The sequence below is a fragment of the Podarcis cretensis genome (genome assembly GCF_951804945.1).
Source record: "Podarcis cretensis genome assembly, chromosome: 2".
Lineage (NCBI taxonomy): Eukaryota > Metazoa > Chordata > Lepidosauria > Squamata > Lacertidae > Podarcis > Podarcis cretensis.
The window spans coordinates 43,542,852-43,567,723 of NC_137171.1; the positions used below are offsets into that span (position 1 = coordinate 43,542,852).

The following is a 24,872-nucleotide window of genomic DNA, read 5'->3' on the forward strand; positions in this document are numbered from 1 at the left end:
CCTAAAGCAGCATATGGGCAACAGAGGCATCATTATACATGTTTGTGTACAACATGTAGCTAAGCTCAAAACTTGCAGGGTGGAGATTCCATCCCTCTCTGTCCCTGGCCCAGTGTCTACAACTGTAGCCTTTATCATAGAGACATCTTCTCCCGTTAGCCAAATAACCTTGTACCCTAACCGCTCAGCCTCATCATTTCCCTGTTGTCAATTTAAATTTCAGGTGACCTGGGAAATGTAAACCAAGGCAAATCGAAGTTATGAAAGCATAGTGGCAACTGTTTAATAGGTCCTATTTGTTCCCACTTGGCATGCTAACCTGTAGTTAGTGCTGGTGCATGTCCTGGATTGCATTTATTTGGCTGGCTAAACACAAAGGGATTGTTAACAGGATCAGCTCACAATATCGCTAGCATACAGCGTATGTATGATATGCACATATAAGACTGGGATTTCCCAGTGCTAACACAGCACTACATAATGTACCTGAGAAAAGCAGCTGCAGATGTCAGAAAGCCCTAGCGGAAACCACCGGGCCACACATTTCCATAGCATGCAGCAGCACAACTGGGGCATTTGATTCTGTTTGATGAACCACAATGCAGCCACTCAAAGATATGGGGGTTGTAGGGAAATTAGAGCCAACAGGCTGCTAGAAGGAAAGCAGGTTTGCCAAGCTGAGCAGAAATAAGCCCTTTTTGAGATGACTCCATTCAGCTCCACAGCAGATTGAAACTGACTAGCTTACCCCTTTTCAGATCCAACTTGGCTTGGACCTGCCACATTTCCCCCCCCCCTTTTTTTTGCAGGGCTCTGGTGTCTTTAATGGTTGAAGGGCAAGCAGATGAATCTTCATCTACCAAAGCAGCTACAGGATGCAAAGGTTTCAGCCTGCTGAAGACTCACTGCTGGTCTCTTGCCCAAGAACCAACAAAGAAAGTTCTGGAGTCAGCCAACTCAGTCTGTGAAAATGTCTTTTATATTTTCCTTTAAATTGATTATTTATTTGAAGGGTTCACTGAGTCAAATGCTTGACTCATTGCTATCCCTAGTCTACCCTCTCTATCATTGTCCTGAAAAGTTATTTCCAGGAAAGTTATTTGAGGGGCGTATTTCTTTGGGAGAATTCAGTGTGATTACCTTCATTCTTCTTTGCTGGTGGATAGAATGTGGTGAGAACAAAGCTGATCGATGAACATAAGAATAGATTGCTGGACCTGGCCAGTGGCCCACTGAGTTCAGCATCCTGTTCTCACAGTGACCGACCAAATGCCTGTGGGAAACCTACAAGAGGGACCTGAGCAGAGAAGCACTCTCTGTACATCACAAATGTAGCACGACAGAACTCTTCCCTTCCATGGCTTCCAACAACTGGTATTCAGAAGCATACCGTCCTCAACAGTGAAGGAATAACATGGTGGACTGGATAGGTTTGTGGGGTCACCCACATGTAATGCCAAGCCAAATAAGAATCCTCACTATGTCCTCTGTTCATTCACCAAGATGAGAGGATCCCAGATAGCAATTTGCAGGAAACAATCCGAACCACCTGTTTCATATGAACCTAGGAAACAATATTCTTATTCCTCTCCCAGAGTAGTTTAACAATCAATCCCTTTTCATGGGGACTCTGGGAATTGTATCTCTGGGATGGAAATAGGTAAAGGTGAAGGGTAAAGGGACCCCTGACTATTAGGTCCAGTCGTGGCCGACTCTGGGGTTTACAGCGCTCATCTCGCTTTATTGGCCGAGGGAGCTGGCGTACAGCTTCCGGGTCATGTGGCCAGCATGACTAAGCCGCTTCTGGCGAACCAGAGCAGCGCACGGAAACGCCGTTTACCTTCCCGCTGGAGCGGTACCTATTTATCTACTTGCACTTTGACGTGCTTTCGAACTGCTAGGTTGGCAGGAGCAGGGACCGAGCAATGGGAGCTCACCCCGTCGCGGGGATTCGAACCGCCGACCTTCTGATCAGCAAGTCCTAGGCTCTGTGGTTTAACCCACAGCACCACTCGCGTCCCCCAAGATGGGAATAGGGGCCTCCTAACAGCTCTTAGAACTTTTAACAAACCATATCTCTCAGAATTCACTGTGGAAAGCAACAACTGTTTACAGTGGTATCATAGTACCCTAAATGTATCATGAGAATACACCCTGGTCAAGAACACAATGCATTTACCATTCCATTTTTCATACTGGCATTCAGACCTTGGGGTTGGGGGGAACCCAGCAAAACTTTAACTAGAAAAGGAGAGACTGAAAGCAGCATTTGCACTTTTTGTTACAAATAAAATTCTCAGTATTTCATCTCTCAGTATTTGTCATGAGAGCAAATCGAAAGGGAAGCAGTGGTGGGCCATGTGAACCCACAGGGAGAATCATAGGGGAGGCAAAGGCCAGAGAAGAGCCTGCTACACATAGTAATACTCCCCTGACAATCAAGAGTTTGGATCTGTGCTAGTTTGAAAGTTAGGGAGTGAGTTGGCTGGCTCTGCTTACATTCTTTGAAAACGTCTTAACAACACCAATTAACATGACAAAACCCATGCTAGTTAGTCATTTGCCAGATCTGCTTGTGCTAAGGGGAAAAAAAACAAAAAAAAAAAAACAACCCTTTTTTAAAGCTGGCATACATAAGCTCTTCATGCACTCTTCATACTCCCACTTCACTTACCACCCCAGCCAGCTGATGAGTTACTTGTGCAAGAATTGCTGCCCGTTTTTCACACTGTGGCTTTTATTACTGAGGAGTAAGCCCCACTGAATATAGAGGGGATTATTTCTCAGTAAACATGTAAACACAGGCATCTTGGAGTATTTGGCAGCAGAATTCATAGATTCCTGTGACTTACACATCCTCATTCATACAGAGCCATGGCTGTAAGGTGAATTGGCTTGGTGATGCGAGAAAAGCTTCCGTTTACAGTGAGAAGGACAGAGGCTTCCTGGTGGGAAAACTGAACGTTCGATGAGCATCTTAGAAGGAAAACTCCATGCCTAGATCTGCTTATGAGCCCAGGCACACTGTTTCATTCATTGTAAATACACACCACTTGAGAATGAGCCATCAAACTCCAGGAGGAAAGGCAGAGGAGGGTCAGAGTAGCTACGGAATCACTGTGTAACCCACTTGGCAAGGCTGAGGGTCAGAGTAGCTACGGAATCACTGTGTAACCCACTTGGCAAGGCTGATTCATTTCCTGAGCTGAGTGATGTGAAGAAAAGAGAACTAACAAGCGATATGTGGAGAAACCCAGATGCTTCTCCACCCACATGGCCTGTTTTTAGCATAATTTACTCCTGGGCAGGAAAAACAAGAACCGCGGTATCCACAAAGCCCCCAAAGAGATACTTCCTTTTGCAAGAGAGGCTGGAAGACATTGTGAGGCCACCTGCATTATAAGGCCCACACTGCATTGCGTTATATATGAATAAACTATGGAAGGCCAAATCCGGCTAGGCTGCTACAGTACAATGGCAGGCCAAGAGTGTTGCTGTGTGTTAGTGACAGATCTGTCATTCTCCCTCTTCCTAGGCCAGCCCACACTTCCTCCCAGTGGAAAACATTCTCTAACAGAATTGCTGCTGATCTACACTAGCTACAGAGCTGGCACCATTTATATAAGTAGTCAGATCAGCTTTTGAGTTGATTCATTGAGTTACTTAACTCAACACAAAAAGCCAATATCCTGAAAGCAGACATTCACATTCCGCCCTTTCCCCCAGGCCTCCTTGCCCATTACAAACATAAGAAGAGCCCTGCAGGATCAGGCCCATCTAGTCCAGCATCCTGTTCTCACAGTGGCCAGCAAGATGCCTGTAGGAAGCCTACAAAGATGGACTCTCCATGATTGACACTGCACTACAAATGTAGTGATCTGGAAACTACTGAAGCGAAGCTGGCTCGTAAGATTTCATTCAAGCCTCCGTTCAAGAGGGAAATCCCATCCTGAAAGTGAGACATCGAGTCACAACAAAACAAGTATTTTGCAGCTGATGCCATGGAAATACCCAACAGCCACCCCCACCTTTCCATTTTGAATGAGTGGGAGGCCAGGGCTCATTTTCCTATTCAAGATTGCAATACTTCTCCCCCACATCACATTCTCAGCCATGTGGATACTGACTAGACTCAGCTGTCCCCTTGGGCCTGGACATGCCATGTCAGCAGGTGTGGCAGACATCAATCCAGGAGCTGGAAATAGCATTGAGTCCCGACGTCAGACCTCTAGCGGGTATTCCCTGCTGTTATAAATTGGCAGCCGGCAGGGAGGCGTTCTGAATTCTTTGCGTTTCAAGCCTGCGACATTTGTGTCCAAAGTATAGCAGCAGTCAGAAAGCAGGGCCTCACATAAAACTGCTTCCCAACTCGTGCGGCTGGCTGTTCTCACAGGTAGGGACAGAGGAGAAAATCAACTCAAGTTTGCATTTAAAGGCAAACCTACTTAATCTGCATCAAAACAATATGGGAACCCAAAACACAGCTATCCTCCAAAATTTGCAGTTCTCAAAATGTTGTAATGTAGTTTGCTAGCCAACCAATGTTTATAAAAATACATGTATTAGGGGGAAATATGCATAAAAATGAATATATTGGTGAAAAAACATGGAACAATGAATTGTATCACGGAAAACAGCTTGCAAAAAATATGTAAATTAATCAAAGCCACACACAAAAATGTGTTCGTTAGGAGAAATTCACAGTAAGATGCTGGATAATTTGCATGAACATTTTTTCATTTAAAAAAGTCACTGATTGCAGTAGAAATGTGGGGAACTGAATTTAAGATAAAAAGAGAGAAACGGAGAGAATCGAAATTGACAGGTCCTTCCATTCCTACTTCCAAGATCTCACATCTAGAGTTGTCAGCTTTTCAACACTGTGCTACAGCTGTATCTTAACAGCAGCCTGGTGTGGATGTGAGCAAGAGACGCTTCCTGGCGGCTGCTAATTTGATGTAGGATTCAGTGGCACAGCAGACAATTCAGGTTGCACAATTAAAGTGGATTTGCCACTACTGCGCAAGAAATCTGCCTCCCCTCCAACCCCTGCAAAGTTTTGGCGAAAAGCAAAGTGACAGGAAAACATACTGGAAATATCGCCTGATGGCAATATCCCTGCAAACAAATCAGAGTGAATGCTCAAAATAAGTTGTCTAACCTCTCTGCAAACTTCATGCAAACAAAGCTGGATGGATGCTCTACAAACAGGTTGTCTAGCAGAAGGAACCTGTGTATCTCTCATTGCACATCAAGTTGCTGTTAAAAGCAAGCCACACTAGTTTTTTTTTCTTCTGACCACACTAAGGTTTTTCCACCCTCCTGATTAGCCGCCACACTCTCTGTTGAAAAGCAACGGAGTTTTTGCTTTCTTGTCTAGTAGCAAAAGAAAATGCAATGTTGTGGTGGTGAAGTGGATGACAGACATTACTTGCCTGACTATGAACATTGCCTGTCATATACATAACCCTATGACTCACCTGTCTGCCACTTTGGGCTATTCAAGAGTGGCATGTGGCTTCCCAGAATTAGATGTGCAAAACCAACTCACCAAAGCTCATGCACAGCATCCCAAGCAGAGGCCCTAACAGAGTTCTCCTTTGGGGGGGGGGGGGAGAGGAAACAAACATATACACTTTCCAAAATGAAGCATCTTAAAAATAATCTTATCTTAGGTTGACATCAGATAGTATTGCATTCATTACAAGTTTTACACACACACACACACACACACACACACACACACACACGCTCCATGCCTGGATTTTGTTGTAGTAGCCTGAAGTTAAGCTACACCCTGTGTTGGACAGTCTTAATTCTCAGCAGCAACATTTGTTGAGAGCAGAATCTGAGATGGATGGAAATGTATCCCAGTTCGTTACCAAACAGTGTGGTCCAGAAACAGCATCTAGATCTACTTGATACTCTGGCCAGGAGAGACATCCTGATTGATGGTCACTCCTATAGAAACCAAGCCACAGTTTGAAAACAGGACTAGACTTCAGACTATAACAAAAGGTGCCCAGGTTTGGAATTTTTGGCCCATGTTTTCTATGGAGTGAAGAAGCCCAGTCATTCCTAAAGCAAGTCTGATGTCACCCACCCCACCCCCTAGATGTCACATAGCTGGCAGGACCAACTAGGGTCAAAGAATGTGAAATTCCAGTAAAGCTTCAACATGAGAAATATCAAAATACTCCTTAAAGTAGAAAATAAATTCTTCCTGGCTTGTGTCATGGGCCCACTCAACTGTGTCCTGACTGATGCCAAGAACATAGACCTAGCCATGGGAAGAGAGTGGTGCCTAGTGGGTCAAACTAGAGGTTAGCATGAGAAACCAGGACTCTTGGCTTCTCTCTCCTCTTCATCTGGTTGCCCATTCTGTGCCTTTGTCGACTCTGATAACTGATACAGGACAGGGCAGTGCCCCAGATCTAATGGGATTCTGCTTTTACTTTTTAAGGAAGTGGAAACAGCAGAGGGTGAAGAACACAAAGAAGGCAGCAAGTCTCAAAAGCGGCATACAATAGAAGATTTACATTGCAATCGTATAGATGTCTACTTGGAAGAAAGTCCCACTGAGTTCAGTGAGACTCACTCCTAAGCATGTGTGCATTTGGTTGGATTGCAACAAATAACACATTTTACAGCGCAGGCATGTGTGTCTACTTAAAAGTAAGCCACACTGAATTCAGTGGGACTGACTCACCGATGTGTGCATAGGGTTACTGTAGCCTTTGGCTGTGTACGTTCACTCTGCATTCTGTGTACTCCCACAGCTGGTTTGGGAAGTGGCTTGCACACAATGTTAACCATATTCCGTATCTATGCTATGGTTTCCCTCCAAACCAACTTTGGTCCAAATTGAGAAAAAGAACGACCAAGCTGTGTTTTAAGCCAGTAATGTGTATGCAGCCACAAAGAGAGTGAGAGAGCCCAAGGGTGTGTGTTTCACATTTGTTCCTTAATGTTTTCGTTATTAAGCCGTCTGATGCTTATTATGTAGCCATGTGTTTTGTGTTGTTTGTTTTAATTTATGTCTCAGCAGATCTGACTGCAAGTGTCTTGTTTCCATATAAGTATTTCATTTTTATTTAAAAGTACTACCTTTCAGTAAAGATATAGAAAGGGCAGTTAACTGCAAAAAACAGGCTTGGTCAAGATCAAAATGCCATGTACTGTTATAACAAGTTGTGCTACATTTCTGTTTAAAGTTTGATGGTTTTCAGAACCATTATAATTTGCATTTCTGAGTGGTTACCCTCATTTTTTAGAAATTATGTACGGCTAATTTAAGTACTGTGTATTACGCATTCCAAGGCATTTGTCATACAGTATTACATTAGGTATAATACTTTACCTGTGACCAAGTATTATTCATTAAAATCATTAAAAAAGAATGATTGAACTACTAATTATTTCATTATATTTGTATGCGAAGATTTCGCAGTTGCCCCAATAAAGTTTTATAGAAATTAATCTTTCATTGTGCTTCAACAGATTTTCCAACTTGGAATAAACTTACCCTACTGATTGTGCTTCATATGTTCCCAACCACTTTATAAATATTAAACGTTAGTGGTTAAAAGTATGAACTAGGTAGCTTGGTTCAAATCTCAGCTACGTGATTAACTCACTGGACAGTCTAGACCCAGCTAATGACCAATGGTTAGGGATGGCAGGAGGGGTAGTTCAGCAACAACTGGGGGCACAAAAGGTTCCCCACACCTGGCCAAGGCATACACAAGCTACTCTGTCTTAAGCTCTCAGCCCCCTAAGATGTTTCTCAAGAGCTTTCTTTATATCAGCTAAAGCAGCTGATGGTGGCTTGAGGTTGAGGGGAGGACACCCAGGTAGGGGGAGTCAGAAAACCCCCTCATGCATAATGTCACCTCAAGAATGATGTGTTTATCTCAGGGCTTGTACTTCTCCACACAAGGGGGGATTAGTATTGCCCCAAGATTCTTCGTAGCATGGAAGAGCTTTACAATACAGTGGTACCTCAGGTTACATACGCTTCAGGTTACAGACTCCGTTAACCCAGAAATATTACCTCGGGTTAAGAACTTTGCTTCAGGATGAGAACAGAAATCGTGCAGTGGCGGTGCAGCAGGAGACCCCATTAGCTAAAGTGGTGCTTCAGGTTAAGAACAGTTTCAGGTTAAGAACAGACCTCCAGAACAAATTAAGTTCTTAACCCGAGGTACCACTGTAACATGTTGGCCTATACTGAGGTTTCCTTCTCACAGCTGCCCAGAACATGTTAGGCACATGGGTGGTGAAAGGCCCAACCCTGCTCCCCCATTCCCAATGCATGGAGTGATCTCATTTGCAAAAGATGGCCCAAGACATTTTGCTGCCTGAGGCGGACAAGTTCAATGCACAAAAATTAATAATGGCACTTCCAGACTGTTGTTTTTGGGTGGGATTCAATTCTTAAACAACAAATCCACTTCTCTTCCCACAAAAAATCCAGATTTTTTGTGATAAGGAAAATCCAGATTTTTTGTGATAAGGAAAGCAATGGGAAAACACACCAGGATAGCAATTACTTGAAGAAACAAACAGTTCAAATCAAGTGCTCAATAAACAGCCAAGGTCGCAGAACCTCCACACAAACTTTGTGCAAACAAATCAGGATGCCTGCTCAATAAACAGCTCAGCTGGAAGCAACCCTGGGCTGGCAGCTGATTCTTACTTCCAGGTGGTAATTAGGCAGCATCATCCACCAACATTCAGGTCTGCAGGCTGGTTTGGGCAGCCCAGGGCAGGCAGGCGAGAGTAGCACCCACATCTCCATCTTCCAATATCCCAGCACCACCCACTGCTTAAAGCTGCCACCGCAGTCTGCCTAATGGTCGGGCCGGCCCTGATTCTATCACTCCTCATGAGGCAGGGAACCGAGGCCCTTCCCAACCACTGAATCCCCTCCAAAATCAGCGATCCCGCGCTGCTTTCTCTCTTCCACACACACCTGCGGCCGCTCTCTGAGGAGGGGATCAAAAGCAGGGGATCTCGCCTGCGTCCCGCTCAACCCGACGCCTCCCTCGGGCCCCCGAGAAACACGTCTAATGGTGCCCTGTCATAGTAGCGCAGGCTTACAACACCGGGGTTTTGCAACTGTTCCTGGGACAATGTGCGTAAAGTGCTGGGGTGGGGGATGACTCCAAGTCACTTTCCTTATTGGAGAATATCAGTTTTTTAAAAAGCAACGGTAGCCTGCTTTGCGAAACGAAAGAAATCCTTTGGCTTCTGCTGCTACCGCGGGATTTATATTTCCCAGGTGCCTTGGCGATGCACTTGGGGGGTAAAAGAGAAAAAGGCGGCAACTGCATTTGCAAACCAACGCAGAGTTAGCGCAGCCGAAGAGAGGAGAAGTTTCGGGGAGTTTCCCTCAACACAGCCCCTCCGGAGGCGAAGGGAAGCGAGACCCCAAGACAGCGAGAACCGAGTCTCGCCTCCCCGCAGCAGCAACAAGTCCCTGGGAGGTGCAGGTGGAGCCCTAGCAGTTACACAAAACCCCCGGGCACGCGTTCAGAGGCGCCCACGAGCCTCGCCGGATCTGAGTGGGGGCCAAGCCACGCAGGGCTCCCCGACTCCGGGGGACTCACCTAAGGCCAGCGGCCGGAGCCGCGGGAAGAGCGCCATGCTCCTGCTAGACGAGCGCGTAGGGCGGGGAATGCCGGGTGCTGCGAGCGAGGGCTCCGGGCCGGCCAGAAAGGAAGAGAGAAGTGAGACGGGGCAGGGCGGGGGGCGGCATCTACTCCCGCCAGGACCCGCCCAGACACGCAGGGGCTGGGCAGAGAGAGGGGCGAGAGGCATCGCCTAGGCTGGGATCCAGCCGAAGCCGCCGCCCCCCCCCCTCGCAAGGCATGGCAGCTGACGGGGCGGGGGTGATTGGGGGAAACGTGTCTGGACCCGGGCCAGGCCTTAGTGCTAGAATAACGTGGTCTCTGCAGTCCGGGCCACGGCTCGGCCCTCGCACACGGTGGAGAGAGCAGCCCTGGGCGACACCTCAAACTAGCCGTCGCGCAAGGGTCCTCCAGGGCTTACCTGGAAGGAGGTTGAAAGTGAGGCGCCCTCGGCTGCGCCTCTCATTTCCATGCTGCAGTATGGCGGGTGGCTGCGTCTGAGGTATCCGGAGTGGGATTAAGGGGCTGAAATGTTTTGTACCTGAAAGAAGGGGAGGCACGGCCTCGTTTTAAAGGAGTGCTAACTAGAAGGGGTTTGACCTTATAATACTGTGCGTAACTGGATTTCCATCTTAGGGTGTGGGAGGCTTGAAAAAAAGACCCTGCCCTGCTTTACAAAGCAGCTTGTTTCTCTCCCCTTTTCTCTTGGACAAACAAAAACCATGTTAAAGACAGGCCTCTGCGTTCCCTAACCAAATGCCATGAGTTTAATCCCTGGCATCTCCAGATAAGACTGGGACACGGGAATGTCCCTTGTCTGAAAGCCTGGAGAGCCAAGAGCCGCTGCTGGTCAGTGTCAACAGTATTGCACTAGATGGGCAAATGATCTGGATATAAGGCAGCGTCCTATGTTCCTAGAAGGATCAAGGACTGCTTTGTACAGAGGAAAAAGGTGAGTTTTTCTGGTTGCAAGTATTTGCAGAAACAGATGCAGAATCAGAAGCCAGGAGGAGAACTGGCAAGGTGCTTGACCCTCATAAAGTACGATGGTTAGGTTTCTTTCATGTTGATGGAAGTACGGTACTTGGTCCTTCATCACAAGGGATGCAGAGGTGCTGAACCTCCCCTGCTTCCCACCATACCTTCCTCGGCTCTGTCACACTTCAGGCACTTTTCTTTTCAATAGGAAGCAGACAGTGATCAATACAGTGCAGAAGTCATTTGAATTTTGCACACACAAGCTACTCTATGTTCAAACACCCAGTTCTACACCTTTCCTTGTCCACTACACATACACGATGCAGGCATACATCTCTAGACAATGTAAAAATGTGGGGGAAACCAGACGGGTGGGAAAATCACCATACAAGGGGTGGGGAAGATGCCTTAAAACTGGGTGGGTTGGTTAAATTCTGGTTGCCTGGCAGCCCACATCAATAGTATTCTGGTACTTTAAAACATGATACACCCTTATAATTGCACAGCATTTTAGTTCAGTTTAGTTTTGGTCCTGCATTCCCATAAAAACAAGGTCACCAACAGTCAATTACAACAATACTCAAAACCTTAAGCTGTTTTCAAAACATTTACACAGCACTTCCAAGAATCATGAATATGATACAAAGCGAACACTGACCGGAGTTTTACCAGGTCTGTGACCATATAATAATAAAAGTTGTTAGTGGTGTTGGTGACCAACTAAGAACAGGAGACAAACTGACACCAACCTTATATACAAATGCTATATAAAAAATGGAAACAAAAGACCATGCAATCCAAAAGACAGTGAAAAGCCCACTTAAACAGGAAGCTGTACCTTTCTCCCTGAATGTCTACAGGCTAGAAGTTAAGGTAAGTCTATCCAGGCAGGAAGTTCTACACAAATGGGGCCAGAGGTGAGAAGGCCCCGGGCCACACTCTCACCCAGCCTGAGAGAGCCTTAAGCAGAACTTCTGCAACAGATCTTTATAGGTATTACTCTCTATCCCAGATCCAAACATGAATTTTGTGTGGCTTTTTCCTAGTATGGTCCCCTGCAGCTTAAACTTCTACATGAGTGGGGTGAAATCGACCCTGGTGTCACTTTCATAGCAGAAACAAAACTACAATACCAAACATTAAGAGCTTCCCGGAACAGACCTGCCTTCAGATAATTTGATATTGTTAGCTGCCCTGGGACCCTTCTTGGAGGGCAGGATATGTATGCCTAAATAAATAACGATACACTGGAAGTCATCTTGGAGTTGTAAACAACTCCCTAAAACTGCCTATGACTAGTTTTTAGTTTTTCTGGATGGGGCGAGAGCTATTGCAACCAGAGGGTAACAGTGACTGAAATAATTTATGAATAATTGGGCACGTCTGCTTATTATGTGGCCTTTTGTGCGAAGGGTGATAAATCAACAAATAACAAGTGTATTGGCTCTGAGGTAACTTTGTGTTCATTCCATACGTGTTCCGTTTCTTCTAACTTATTAGCAGAAATGAATTAATGGAACAAGAGGCAGCAGTTGCTGTGCCACTACTCCTCTGCAGCCTGGGATTAATTAATATCTCTCTACTTCCCCTGAGCTGGGAAATGTACTACAGGCTTTTGACATGGTCTACAGAATTCTCAGAGGTGGGAGAGGAACACATTATGGAAGTCTGAGAGGGAGGAGGGTTGTCTGCCAACCACCACAGGCATGGGACTGTCTTATGTCTCAGCGGGTGGAGTGGTGTGTGTGGGGGGGGGGAAATCTGTCAATCCGTAAATGAGAAATGGAAGTCTTCCCTCTCTCAGCTGCACTGCGCAAGTTTTACAAGGGCAGAAATAATATCTGCAAGGATAAGGAACAAAGGAAAACTAAATAATGGCGAAGATGCAAAGAACCCAAATTCCTCTTACAAAGAAAGGAAGAAGATAAGTAGGCATACGGTGGTGGCGTCTGCTTGTGTGAATGCTAGTTCAGTGACTTCCGTCATGATCCTATCACCCCAGATCTGGGTCTGCCTGTGAGAAGGATATTGGCTCAGCAATGACAGTGGTATGTGGGGGCTGCAAGGCCCCGGCTGCAGATGGTTTGGAACTTGGTGTCATAGGCAGACACAACAATTTTACATAATAAACGAGTACATTTTTTTTAAGCAGCTTGCTTGGTTTTTGGTTTTTGTTTGTTACAGCATTTCAACTCCTTTGGAGTTCTTCCATAAGGACCAGAAGGCAGGAACAGAATGCCAAACAGGGATTTATTTTAATTTTTTTAAGTCTGGAAAACATGCCCAGAGAATCAGAAAACCCTGCGGGCAGATGGTGGAATAAAGGATGCTGGCAGATAAACTTAGAGGTTCTCCTCCACAGCTGGAGCTTAGGGGCAATAGAAGACTGGTCTTCCTTTATGGATTGAATTCCCCCCATACACACTTCGCAAAAACAAAGGGCTTACGGAAACAGTTACTCTGAACATGTGAAGAGTGTATTTTGCTTGGGCATGGGGAGAAATGGGCCAAAGGAATAGTTACCGTAGTATCATATTTAAAAGGAGAAACCATATCACAGGAATATAGGCAGCTGTCTTATGCCATGTTAGAACACTGGCTCAGCTAGCTCAATATTTCCTCCAGTAGGGATGGACAGACTTTAGGCTTGTGGGATCTATTTTGTGTTTTACAGTCAGGTGGAAATGGTTTTAATTTAGGATTAACATATTCTCAATCCAGGGTTGTTGTTTTTTGAGCTCAGTCCTTCCAAGCCAAATATCCACTTCTGATTCTCCCTGTACCTTCATTTCAGAGTTAGCGTGTGTTGGGTGGGATTTATTCTGTTGTCACTGTTAAACAATTGAGAGCCCCAACTCCATCCTGCTTTACTTCAAACCATCCAGATACCTTCCACTGTCACCCCTAGTCTACACTGATTAGTAGTGACACCCCAGAGCTTTGCCTACCTGGAGAAATTTTGGGATTGAACCTGGGACATTTTTCATGCAATGCAGATGCTCTGCCTCTGAGTTCCATTCACAGCTCAAATCCCACTTCCACCCACTTTTTAAAAAGACTTACATCAGAGAGAGATTTTTCCTCAGGTGCTGCATCTTCTCCTTCACAATGCTTATGCTATGAGCTGCACCTGGCAGGGCTGTCCCTCAGTGCATCTCCAGTTGGAAGGGGTTGCTACATGGAGAGTTGCATCAAAGGAAATGCTCGTTAGCTGAAGCTAGTCTGTGAATTAGGAGGGAAGCAACACTTCAATGATATATTAATATTCCCAGTATGCCGAGTGTGGGATAACCAGCCTCATATAACCAACATGCTAAGCCTAATTAATGCATGAAGAGGTTAATACCATAGAGTAATCTATCCAGCAAGGCTTAGCTATGTCCACTTCCCCTCACCTTGGGAGGAACTAGGTAATCAAGCTTATGGTTCTCCTTCAGTCAACCTGATAGCTTAGCATGTGAAGAGGCTAAGCTGGTTGCTCACAAGCCGTTATTGTGTTCCTATACCAATAATTTAGGAACTTTCACCACTTTGGAACTAAACTACATCTTACTGCCAGTACAACTTTTCTGACTGATGTATGGAAAAGCACCCGAACAGGACCTTTGGAGAGCATGTAAGTAAACCAACTTTTAACTTACCAAACCTGCCTTCTTTTCCTATGCTGAGAGAGGATAGAAGTTTTGGAACTCACAAGAACATATTTTAAAGGTCTAAGAGCCAATATTGCTGCACTTTGCTGCATATTTTGTGATTTGAAATCTTTGTTGGGGTTCTCTCACCAAAGAGTCCTTGCCGCAAACTTGATCTTTGCATCCAGGGAATTCTCCTTTCCATGTGTTTTCCCCCTTGAACCAACACTGAGTAGGTGGGGCGGAGCTGTAGAAGAGGGTATGGACTTAGCAACAGGAGAGGTTGGTGCAGTGGGAGGGGATTTCGCTTATGCAAACCTCTCTCAAGATTCTTCTCCCTTCCCTTGCATACAGTGCTGTGGAGCCATATTGCCTGATTGTGTGAGCATTTCTGCACATGTACAAGACTCAAGGGATTGAATTCAGTGTTGCTTTTTTCTGATTGTTCCATCTCCACAAGCATTCCAGCTTCCCAGATGGAATGATTTCCTCTCTCCTCCCACCATACCATGTGCTGTTCTGGGGGTTCTCCTGATCCCTCCAAGAGCCAATTGCAGGAGGGGAGGGGAGAAAGCAAGCCCCATTGCACAAGTGGAAGCTCTTGCATAGGGGCTCTGCTGATGGGGCTGGTTGGAGTTCCAAAGAAGGCATGTGCTTTTTGAAGTTTCATATGGAAACATTGAATAATTCAGAATTGCTCACGGACAAGCTTAATATGAAATGCAAATAAATAAAATAAAGCGCCAACATATTTTTTTAAAAAATGAAAAGTAGCTCATGACATTTTGCAAGGAGCTGAGTATAAAAATATTTTTTCAAAATACTATAATCCGTCTTGAGTCATAAATATATGGGGAGGATAGAACAAACAAATCAAACTAAAGTCTCTACATTCAAATGCATTCTTCACATTGTTCTTGATATCTTTCCTAAACTTTCAAAATATCACTTGAGTTTCCACATCTTTGCCTTGTTTCACTAAATGTCCAGGATTTCTGCCCTCATTTGGAATAGACTTTGATTTTTTTCTTTTAAAGTCTGCTTTTAATAGCTTCTTTTACTGCACTATTTAACAACTCCAGTATCCCTTTTCTGCTGTCTGGAATTTATATATGGTCATATTGATCTTTATAAACACTACTCGTGCATTCCTGAGGGATTTATTCCCTTATAAACTATTCCTTCACATTGTCTTCTAATTAGTGTCCTCATTTTTGCATTGTTCCCTTTGAGTGGAAAGTTAACTGTTAAGTAGAATGTCCCCTGCACCCCCCACCCCTTTGAGTCTCCTTGTCTACACATTTTGGATTTTGACCATTATGGTATCTATTTCCTTGAAATGCAGCTATATTTACATCTTGGATCTGTTCCTGCGTCCCACTTAGGAATAAATTGAAGACCAGTCTTCCCAGACCTCGCTGCAGTAAGAAGCAATAATTTATGGTTTTGAGAAAGTGTAGCCCTGTGCACCAGCCTGAGATGTCTAACTTTCCCCTTAAGTTCAAGAGTCACTTTAACCAATCCATTATTACTCTGGCATTGTAGCTTTTGTGACTTCTCCCTTTTTATAATTAGCACATGAGGTTATCCTCCATACACGAAGTGGTGCACTCCTTAAAGACTGTGCATTCATGAGAACCTTCAGTGCACATAGAGCTTCACATTATAGAGGGCCCCTTACATGTGTTCAACTGAATGTGTGGACGCTGGGTGTGACCAGAGGGGAATGTTGGGGGCATGGTTAGCCAGGGCAGTGAAGCAGTGCTGGATTAAACCCTGTGGAAGCCCCTAAGTAGTCGAAAGCTCAGGGTGGGGGGAGGACTTCCGGGTTGGCGCCATCGCCGAATGGCGGACTCCCTCCGAGCTCCGGAGGGAGCCTGCTCGGCAGGGGTTGGGTTCTACCGCGTCGGCGTCGCGGGGACCCTCAAAAACCATGGGCGCTGAAACCCATGGGCATGGTGACTCGGCGGGCACTGTTTGCGCCCCCCCGACCCGCGAAGGAGCCTTTTTAAAGGCTACGGAGCGGGTGCCAGGGGGGTTGTGGTGCTATGAGTCCTCCGCTTCCCCTGCCGAGCGAAGCCGCATGCCATTTGGCGGAGAGCGCTGAATTCTTCCATTGAAAATTCGGATTAAAAAGAATAACCCGTGAGTAATTGGAAACTGGACTTAAAAAGGGAAAAAAATTTAAATTCGGAGCGAGCGGGGGAGGTGCAAAGAGGAAGTCCGTCTCCCCCCTGTCGTAGAGGATTTAATGCAAAGGATTTAACAACTAAGATTGAGTGCTACCTTGGTTTGATAAAGTTACTAATTTCACGATGGAAAATTATAAGACTGGGCTGGAGGAGAAAAGTAGAACGTGAGCTAAAATGCAACCCCCCCTCCGGGAACCGGGAGCGATCTGCGAGAGCGCCGGGAGAGGAGAAACAGAGGCTTTGACAGCTGTCAAAGGAGCTGTCAAAGCTGAAGAATAAAAAGAGAATTTTGTTATGAGGACTTTGCCGGTTACATTTGTTACAAATTAGATATAAACTGTTTAAAACAAGGAATAACAAGTTACTTTGACTGTTGGGTGCGATCTGGAAGGAAACTGAGTTACTATAATCCCTCTAGAGGGGCTGTGGGACACTACAAGTATTGTTGGCATGGAATTTGAATTGGACTTTTTATCTCCTGGGAAACTGCAGAAATGGAACACTATTTTGTCTACAGAGGTCTCTACACTAAAGGAGACAATAGATTTATCTATTGAAGAATGGAAGGGACTTGACGTAAAGTTTTGTTCCTGAATAACAAAGTCTCTGTAGGGGATTTAGAAGCTTTTGGAATTGGAACATTTTTGCAGGAGAGCAGGAATAGAAACTAGAGGAAAGTGAGGAGAGAGAATAATAAGAACAACATGAACAAGAATTGGGTAAAGTTGGAAGTGGGAACATTTGGGACATCCAGATTTGAAAGGTTTAAAGAAACAAAATTGGAGTTTTACTCTTAAATACAGAGATCTGGATGGAAAAAATGGACCTTTTTGAGATAGAGTTTTTCTGAGATTGGACGCTCGAAACTAAAGATGATTAAAAAGACGGCAAAGACTATTAAAAAGACGGCAAAGTGGACTTGTGAAGGATTTCGGCCTAGATGTGGGATCTCCAGGATGACAACAGGCATTGATGGACATTGGGGAACGCAACCGGGAAAGGGGGGAGGGAAATTTGGAATCCAAAGGGTGTTAAATTATATTTTATTCTATTTTCTATTTTCTTTTATTTTAATCTGTTCTGCATATTAAAGAGGGGAACTCGTGGAAGGGAGCGGGGTCGATTTTAGGGGATGGAAAAACATTTTTAACATTGGGTTAATTATAATAAGTTTAAAATTTGGGGTAAGAACTTGTTGAATCTATTTGAAGGAATTGGAATACAAGAGGGGGTGGGGAAGTCCTGGAAAGATGCCAATGGAAATAAGGTTATAAAATGAATGTTTTATTTCTTTTCTTTTTTCTGTTATATTTGAAAATGTTCAATAAATATTATTAAAAAAAAAGAAAGAAAAAAGAAAGCTCAGGGTGGGGGGCGGACCATGCCAATTATATCCTATTACTTTTTTGTAATTTTTTTTCAATATTGTTTCGATCCATTGTCGTGGGGCCCCTAAAAGGTGTGGGGCCCATAGGCCGATGCCTACTCTGCCTATTTGGTAATCTGGCACTGTAGTGAAATTCACAGCTTTGTTGAATGTGTGAGTGGCTTCTCTGAAAGGGGCTATTCTTATAGATCAATCCTAAACACATTAACTTAGAACTATGGGACTTACTTCTTAGCAAGAAAGTTTAAGTTTGCAGTCTGAAGTGAATTTCACTTTTAGAAAATCTGACAGCAGTCTGCGTACTTGTTTATCTGTGTTAGATCCCTGCTTTAGTGACCAATCATGACTCCCTTGCTCACTGGCTGTGGGGTCCAAAAGTGTCCTTGTGACCAACAAAAGGAACTTGGTTTTTCATGCACCTGCTTCAGACTGATTCAGTGGACATCAGTAGAGCAAGCCTTGTCCTCAAATAATACTATAAGGTTAATTTCCTCACACAATTTCATAAGCATAGCAAGCGCACAACAATCTCTTGGCAACACCAAACTAGCTCACCACAAGTTCTTGGGCTATATCATATATTTCCTGAAAATGACGAAAGTTCCCTTGGCCACAGGCTTATGTTCTGGTTTCTGCGGTGCTGTCGTCAACCTTGTGCCTTGATCAGTTTACCACAGTGAAGAGTATAGCGTCTCTGTAGTTTTCGTGGTGATTTCCTTCAACCTCTTGCTACTTTAGTGGGAACAGTGGAGGGAGGTACTCTACAAATGATTGTGGCTCAGTCCCGTGTGGCTTTAGAGAAAGAAAAGGCAAATTGTCTATATGTGCTCATTAGCCTCCATCAAAGACTGAGCCTAGAAAGAGCAGCAGAGGCTGATGTGATAGAGGCAGGTCAGGGCTGTGCGAAGACACTGACAGGAGCACCTGATTGGCTCTGCTGGTGCCTCCATGGAGCCCCACTCACCACCCTCCTGCCCCATTGCTGTCTATGTATGATGCAGCAATGCCAGTGTTGTGAGGATGGCTCCATGGTGCTGCTATTTTATTACCCCATTGCTATACTAACTTTACTGGCTACTTGCTCATTTCCATGTATGATTCAAAATGCTGGTTATTACTTTTAAAGTCCTAAATAGGACTAGGATGCTTAAAGAACCACCTCCTAAAGGAGGCAAGAGAGAAAACAGGGACAGACTTAGACTCATTTGTGCTGAAGATTTTGGAGTTTACCCTCAAGCTCAGTATCCATCTAGTGTATCTGCCTGCCTGCCTGATGATCTATCATCTACCTACCTATCTCTATCATCTGTCTCTATCTAGCTATCTTTGTTTGTATCAGTCTATCCTAAATCATGCAAAATTCTGCGTATACACTTTTTTTAAAAAACACACAAAACCACACAGCAGAGACTGACCTGCCCAGTCTGTGTGTTGCTGAATTGAAAGAGTTGAGCTCCCAGGAAGAGTTGGGGGAGGATGGAATGAATCTCCGGATCAGTTAATGGACTCAGTTAGTGAGAGTGTGGTGCCGATAATGCCAAGGTTGCAGGTTCAATCCCCATTTGGGATGGCTGCATATTCCTGCATTGTAGGGAGTTGGATTAGATGATCCTCAGAGTCCCTTCCAACTCTACAATTCTGTGATTCTTTGAAGGGAGGATTTCAGACTCCCCAAAACATTGTGATGTAGTAGTGCTATACAGATTGAGTTCTGGTTCCGGTAGTGAATACCAGGTTAAAATCCATGCTCAGCCATGAAGCATACTGGATGGCCCTTGAGCAAGTCTTTTAGAGTGCTTCCAAACAACATGGTTATAGAGCATCCATCCTGATTTGCCAGTGGCTGTTTAATGAGCATCTTTCACTCCAGCTTGTTTGTTGGGAGGCTGGATGACATTGCCTCAAAGCAAGGGTTATTCCACTGCATTTCTCACCACTTTCCTCATTACAAGAAATCCAGTCTTTTAAGGAAATAGGTTGGTTGTGCAAGACCTCCCAATCAGCTACAATTGACCAACTGAATTTGCTGGTATGTGATGGAATCCCACCTGAAAGTAAGTAAGTAAGTAAGTAAGTAAGTAAATAAAAGTCTAGTAGCACCTTAGAGACCAGCTAAGTTTGTTCTAGGTATGAGCTTTCGTGTGCATGCACACTTACAAAAGCTCATACACAGAACAAACTTAGTTGGTCTCTAAGGTGCTACTAGACTATTTTTATTTATTTATTTATTTACTGTATTTCGACAGCTACCTACCTGCACCTGAAAGTAGTGACAGTTTGGAGGCACTTTTGGTCTAATTTACCTCACAGGATTGTTGTGAAGCTAAAACTATGCTCTGAATACTTTGAGGGAAGGATACAAAAAAGTATTATAGATAGGACAGAGGGACCCCTCCCAAAAAAACCTCAGCAACCAGTGAAGGATACCAATTAATTATCCCACCAGTCAATACCGTACTTTGTGGCTTATAGGCCTCTTGTCCTTTTGTCAACTACAGCCAGGAGTTTACAGAAGTTCACCTGCCATGTGATGTGGGTGAGATTGTGACTGACACTTATGTTCTCTGTCAACTTATGGGGAAATGCTGAAGGAACATTTTTCAAAAATTTCACAGGCTCAGTGTTGTTCCCTTCCTACTGAGAAGCGAGAGGCATCAGTTCCATCTAGGCCTATGTGGGAGAGGGAGATCGTACTAGTGGAATTGTCTTACATAACCATATGCTGTATTTTAGAAAAACAAAACAACCCACCCCAAAGTGCACAAAAGCAAACAGCCAGGCAATTGTAAATTCTCAGCACACAATTGTAATGTGTTTTGCTTCTGGGAAAACACATTAAAAATCTGGGATTATGCAAATCTGACTGATCATAAGTAAAACAACAACAACATACACACATTCTTAGGAAACTTTTCAGACTGATGTTGCTGCTCATTATCTGGTGAAGACATTTTATGTGTTCTGCTTGTGCAGTTTTCTGTTTACACCAGAAAGTGTTATGAGCATGGCTGGAAAAGAAATGAAAGCACTGAGGAAGGGGAGGGCATGGGAGGGGCATAGCTGTCCATGATGAATGACCCACCCACCCCAAAACAGTAAAACAAATGCTCTGTGTTGACATTACTGAGGTAAAGGAGCCAATGATCTGACTCGAGGCTGTGTACAGTACACCCCCCACACACCTTCACCTTTAAAGCACATCTGAAGCACATTATTTCCCTCACAGAATTCTGGGCACTGTGGTTTACTCCCACAGAGTTACAATTCCCAAGACCACTTAAGGAATGACAGCGCCCAGAATTCCTACGTTCTGTTTCATAGATCCTTCACTGACTGGCTGACAGGCATATCCCTGTCTAATTGCTTTCATTTATTGCTGCTTCCTCAGAGTCTCCAATCTGGCCATAACCCTCCCCTGAGACTCAGCAAGCAGAAAAAATAGGGTAAGCTGAAAACTCCCACTCTGGTGACAGGAAACCATCACTTAAGCTTGGGAAAAAGGGAGAGAAAGGAAACACCAAGTTCTGCTGGGATGGAACAGTATTCCCATGTTCTCTTTCCAGTTTTGAGCCTAGCAGGGTTAGAAAAGAGTGGGATGGCCCTCCTACATGCTGACCCTATTTGTAAATCTCACATCTGGAATATTTAATACCAAGCTAAGCAGCAAGTGATTTTTCCAGCTACCACCTTCTCTTCCCGAATAACCTTTCTGACACTGATAATAGTTATATCCTGCTCCTTTGTACAACCCCTTCAGGGTCCGGGATGGCCAGGCTGTTTCTGACAGTGTTGGTGGCAGAAAGGATTTTATATGGTGTTATAGGGGTGTTTTCTGGGGGGAGGGGGAAGGCCTGGATGATACCTATGGATCCCTTCCAAATCTGTGATCCTGTGACTCTGAGGTAACTTGTGTGGTTCCTTTGGTTAAGGCAATGACCCTAGCTGGCCAGTTAAGTACATCTCAAAGTGTCAGCATCAAAAAGAGTGAGCTATGCTGCCGTGGAGAAAAACCAGAAAGCCGTTTCCCAGCTTGCCTGTCTGGATCCCAAGTCATCCCAGGAGGAGGAACAACAATAGGCCAGGGGGGTGGTGGCCTGAGTGATGGAGGGAGAGTTTGGCTGAAGCTCTAGCAGCTGAGGAGGCAGAGGAAACCTGATGGGGAAGCAACAACTGTAGGGGTGTTAATGTGGTGAGCCCTTCCATTCTATGGTATATATCAGGCACATCCAATTCCCAAGAGACTGTGATCTACTCCCAGTATAACAAATCTGGCAGTGATCTACCAATTGCCTTTGGAGGGACGAGGAGCGTGCGTGGAATGGGAGGATTCCACAGAGTTTTTGAGCTTTTTATTTAATTAACTTTTTGTACACTTTGTTTAAGCCCGTGATAGATAAGGATCCAGCGATCTACCAGGATCAGCCGGGGATCTACCAGTAGATCACAATCTACTGGTTGGACATGCCTGCTATATACGTATAAATAAAATGATATATCCTAAGGAAACCACAGTCTCCATTAGCCTTCCTTCCAAGGAACCCTGGATAAGCATGGGCACCCCTGGAGTCTCTTGTTGCTCGGAGATTGGGGTGGACACAACAATACCCAAAGACACTGCTTTTTTTCTAGAAAAGTAGGTGCCGGTGCTAACCATGAAGTTGTTACAGTAAGTGTCACACTTTTTAACACCAAAGAAGAGGTGCCGGTACTGTGTGCCCCCTTAAAAAAGCACTGCTTATAGGTCTGCAGATGACCTCCGTGTCCTTCCAAGGCTGCATCAGAACTAATTCAGCTCTCCGAAGCAGCAGCGCACTGAATGCGCACTGGTGCACAGTTCTCCACAGACAGGTGTGGCTGCAATAAGTGACTCGGGAGCACTGCCGTGACCAGGCCGTCCCGGTCATGCCATTGCTGCAGCTCAATCTGTGCCACAACCTTTCCCCTCTGGCTTCCTCTTTCATCAGACTTACGGGAGCCAAGAGTACACACAAATGGGCCTTGACAGTTGGGGATTTGTGGGTGATCTCAGCTGGTTTTAACGGCAGAAAAGCTTATAATATATATTAAAAAAACAAACAAATCTATTTATAGTTCACTCCCCTTATGAAGAGGATCCCTGGCCTCTTGCCTCACATTGGAAGGCTCCAGAGAAAGTACAACGGGGGCTTTGACAGGATGGGTTATGTCATAACTGTGTCTTTGCTTTTAACAAAGCAACGGCTGAGGCTGGAACTCACTGAAAGAGTGAAAGAATCATGGGGTGGGAAGATCAGCCAACTGAGTTGCATGCTGCTTTTGGGCAGAAGTCCCTACAGACTGAAGAAAGTCAGGCTACTTAGGACTCTGTTGGGACAGGGCATCTGTTGACCAACCCAGGAACAGAGTGGGCAGGGGTGAGTGACACTTTTCAAGCCTGCACCATGATCTCCTGGGAACCTCTTCTTTTTTTAGTCCATTCACAATGTTTGGTGTTCAGTGAAATTGCTCCCTAGACCAGGGACTTCTGATCTGTTTTCACACATTTTCCCTGCCTGTTTTCTATGTGCTGCTTGCAGTACAGTGTGTCTTTCCAAGTGGTGTTTTCTCTTGCAAGTTTCTGTACCAGCCCAAGAGCTTCTGCTTGCATTGTTTATAGCCTATTTGTGATGGAATCGGTTGGGATATAACTGATGCTTTGGAACCAGCTCTGGAATCTGGTTTTTATATCAGGAATGAGTCCTGAAATATATTAATGAGGAAGGAGTGCCTCTGAGCATGTGCTGAGTGTCTCTTCCCAGCGGGTAACCTCTCTCCCACATGCTTAGAACTACTCCAATTTTTGTATTTGGGTACGATACCCACATTCAAAACAGATGCACACCGCATCAGATGCAATGTGCCCATGTATGTATTTCTTTTTGGGAGGGTGTTCTTTAATGCAAACACAACTGAGGTATGTGATCATTTTCTGGCTGCCCCTTGCCTGCATTTGTATGGGTCTCAAACCTCCCACAGCCAAAAAACATACATATATGTGTGTGTGTTCCACACCATGTGGATTTTGCGCTTAGATATTATTCATACATCTTTCTCAAGCATGGACACTGTGTACTTCTCCTTTTGCATGGCGCCAGCTTGCTCCAAGCTGGGGGTGGCCCCCAGCTAGAAAGGAGGAAGGTAGAAAATAGAAGTGTTTATAAAGCCAGAGGAAGACGCAGAAAGTCACAAATTGCAGCCGGTGCCACAAACATGTAGGCATCAGGTGGCAGCAGCTCTGATAGTTATGACACACACATGATGATGATGATTTTTTTGGTGGGGCAAACAGCTTTTGTGTGTCAGCCCAAGTAACATATAGGTTTTAAGAGGAGATTAGTTTTGGTTGTCTACTTAATGGCCCAGATTTACATGTTCATAAATGGATATGTTGAAGCTGGAGGGCATCAGGGTCCGTGTGGTTTAAGCTGGGCCTCACTATAATTAAAAGCAGAACCCTATGCCATTAATAGCTGTTAGTAGTCAGAACTAAATCCAAACTATTTCCTGTTTAATAACACCAGGCTCGTTTCCATCCCAAAGGCATGAAGTACAGAAGAAAGGCAGGAAAGGCAACAATGAGGCCCATTTTGCAACAGGCCTCCTATTCTTTCCAATCCCTCACTCTTACTTTAGACTCCGGGTAGCACCTAGAAGGGCTCCCTTCGTGCTCAGGCCTGAAACCTGAAAGGAATAATACTGCTTTCGAATAAGTTAAATGGGTCAGGTCAATACAGTTTTGCTTAAAGCGACGCCTGACTGGAATCCAGGATTCAACGAAAGAATCACACGGCTCCTTTGAACATGAACCATCTCTTCTCCCTCACAAAGTGTGATCCCAATGACAACTTTCCCTCAGACATGATGAGTGGGGCTGTGAAGTGGGGCAGGACTGAGGAGCCCAAGGAGGAGAGGCCAGCTGGAAAAGCTTCAGCCTGTATGTGTGGCGTCTAAGGGGATCTCGAATTCACCTTTCACTGGAGGGATAGAGAAGAGAATACTCTATATAACTGAACTGTAGCTTAGTGGTAGAGAA

The 24,872-nt window shown here is 44.8% G+C and overlaps 1 protein-coding gene across 2 annotated transcripts in view; it reads right to left on the bottom strand.

Annotated features, from left to right (window-relative positions):
• ADGRE5 (adhesion G protein-coupled receptor E5) overlaps positions 1 to 9,761 on the bottom strand; it is a 46,259-nt gene extending 36,498 nt beyond the window's left edge. The window contains exon 1 of one of the 2 annotated variants that reach the window (XM_079966575.1): positions 9,612 to 9,761. In XM_079966575.1, the coding sequence (XP_079822701.1) occupies positions 9,612 to 9,648 (37 nt within the window). In that variant the 5' untranslated portion in view covers positions 9,649 to 9,761. The remainder of the gene's footprint in view (positions 1 to 9,611) is intronic. The other variant, XM_079966574.1, reaches the window with a different exon arrangement.
• Positions 9,762 to 24,872: the final 15,111 nt, after the last annotated feature.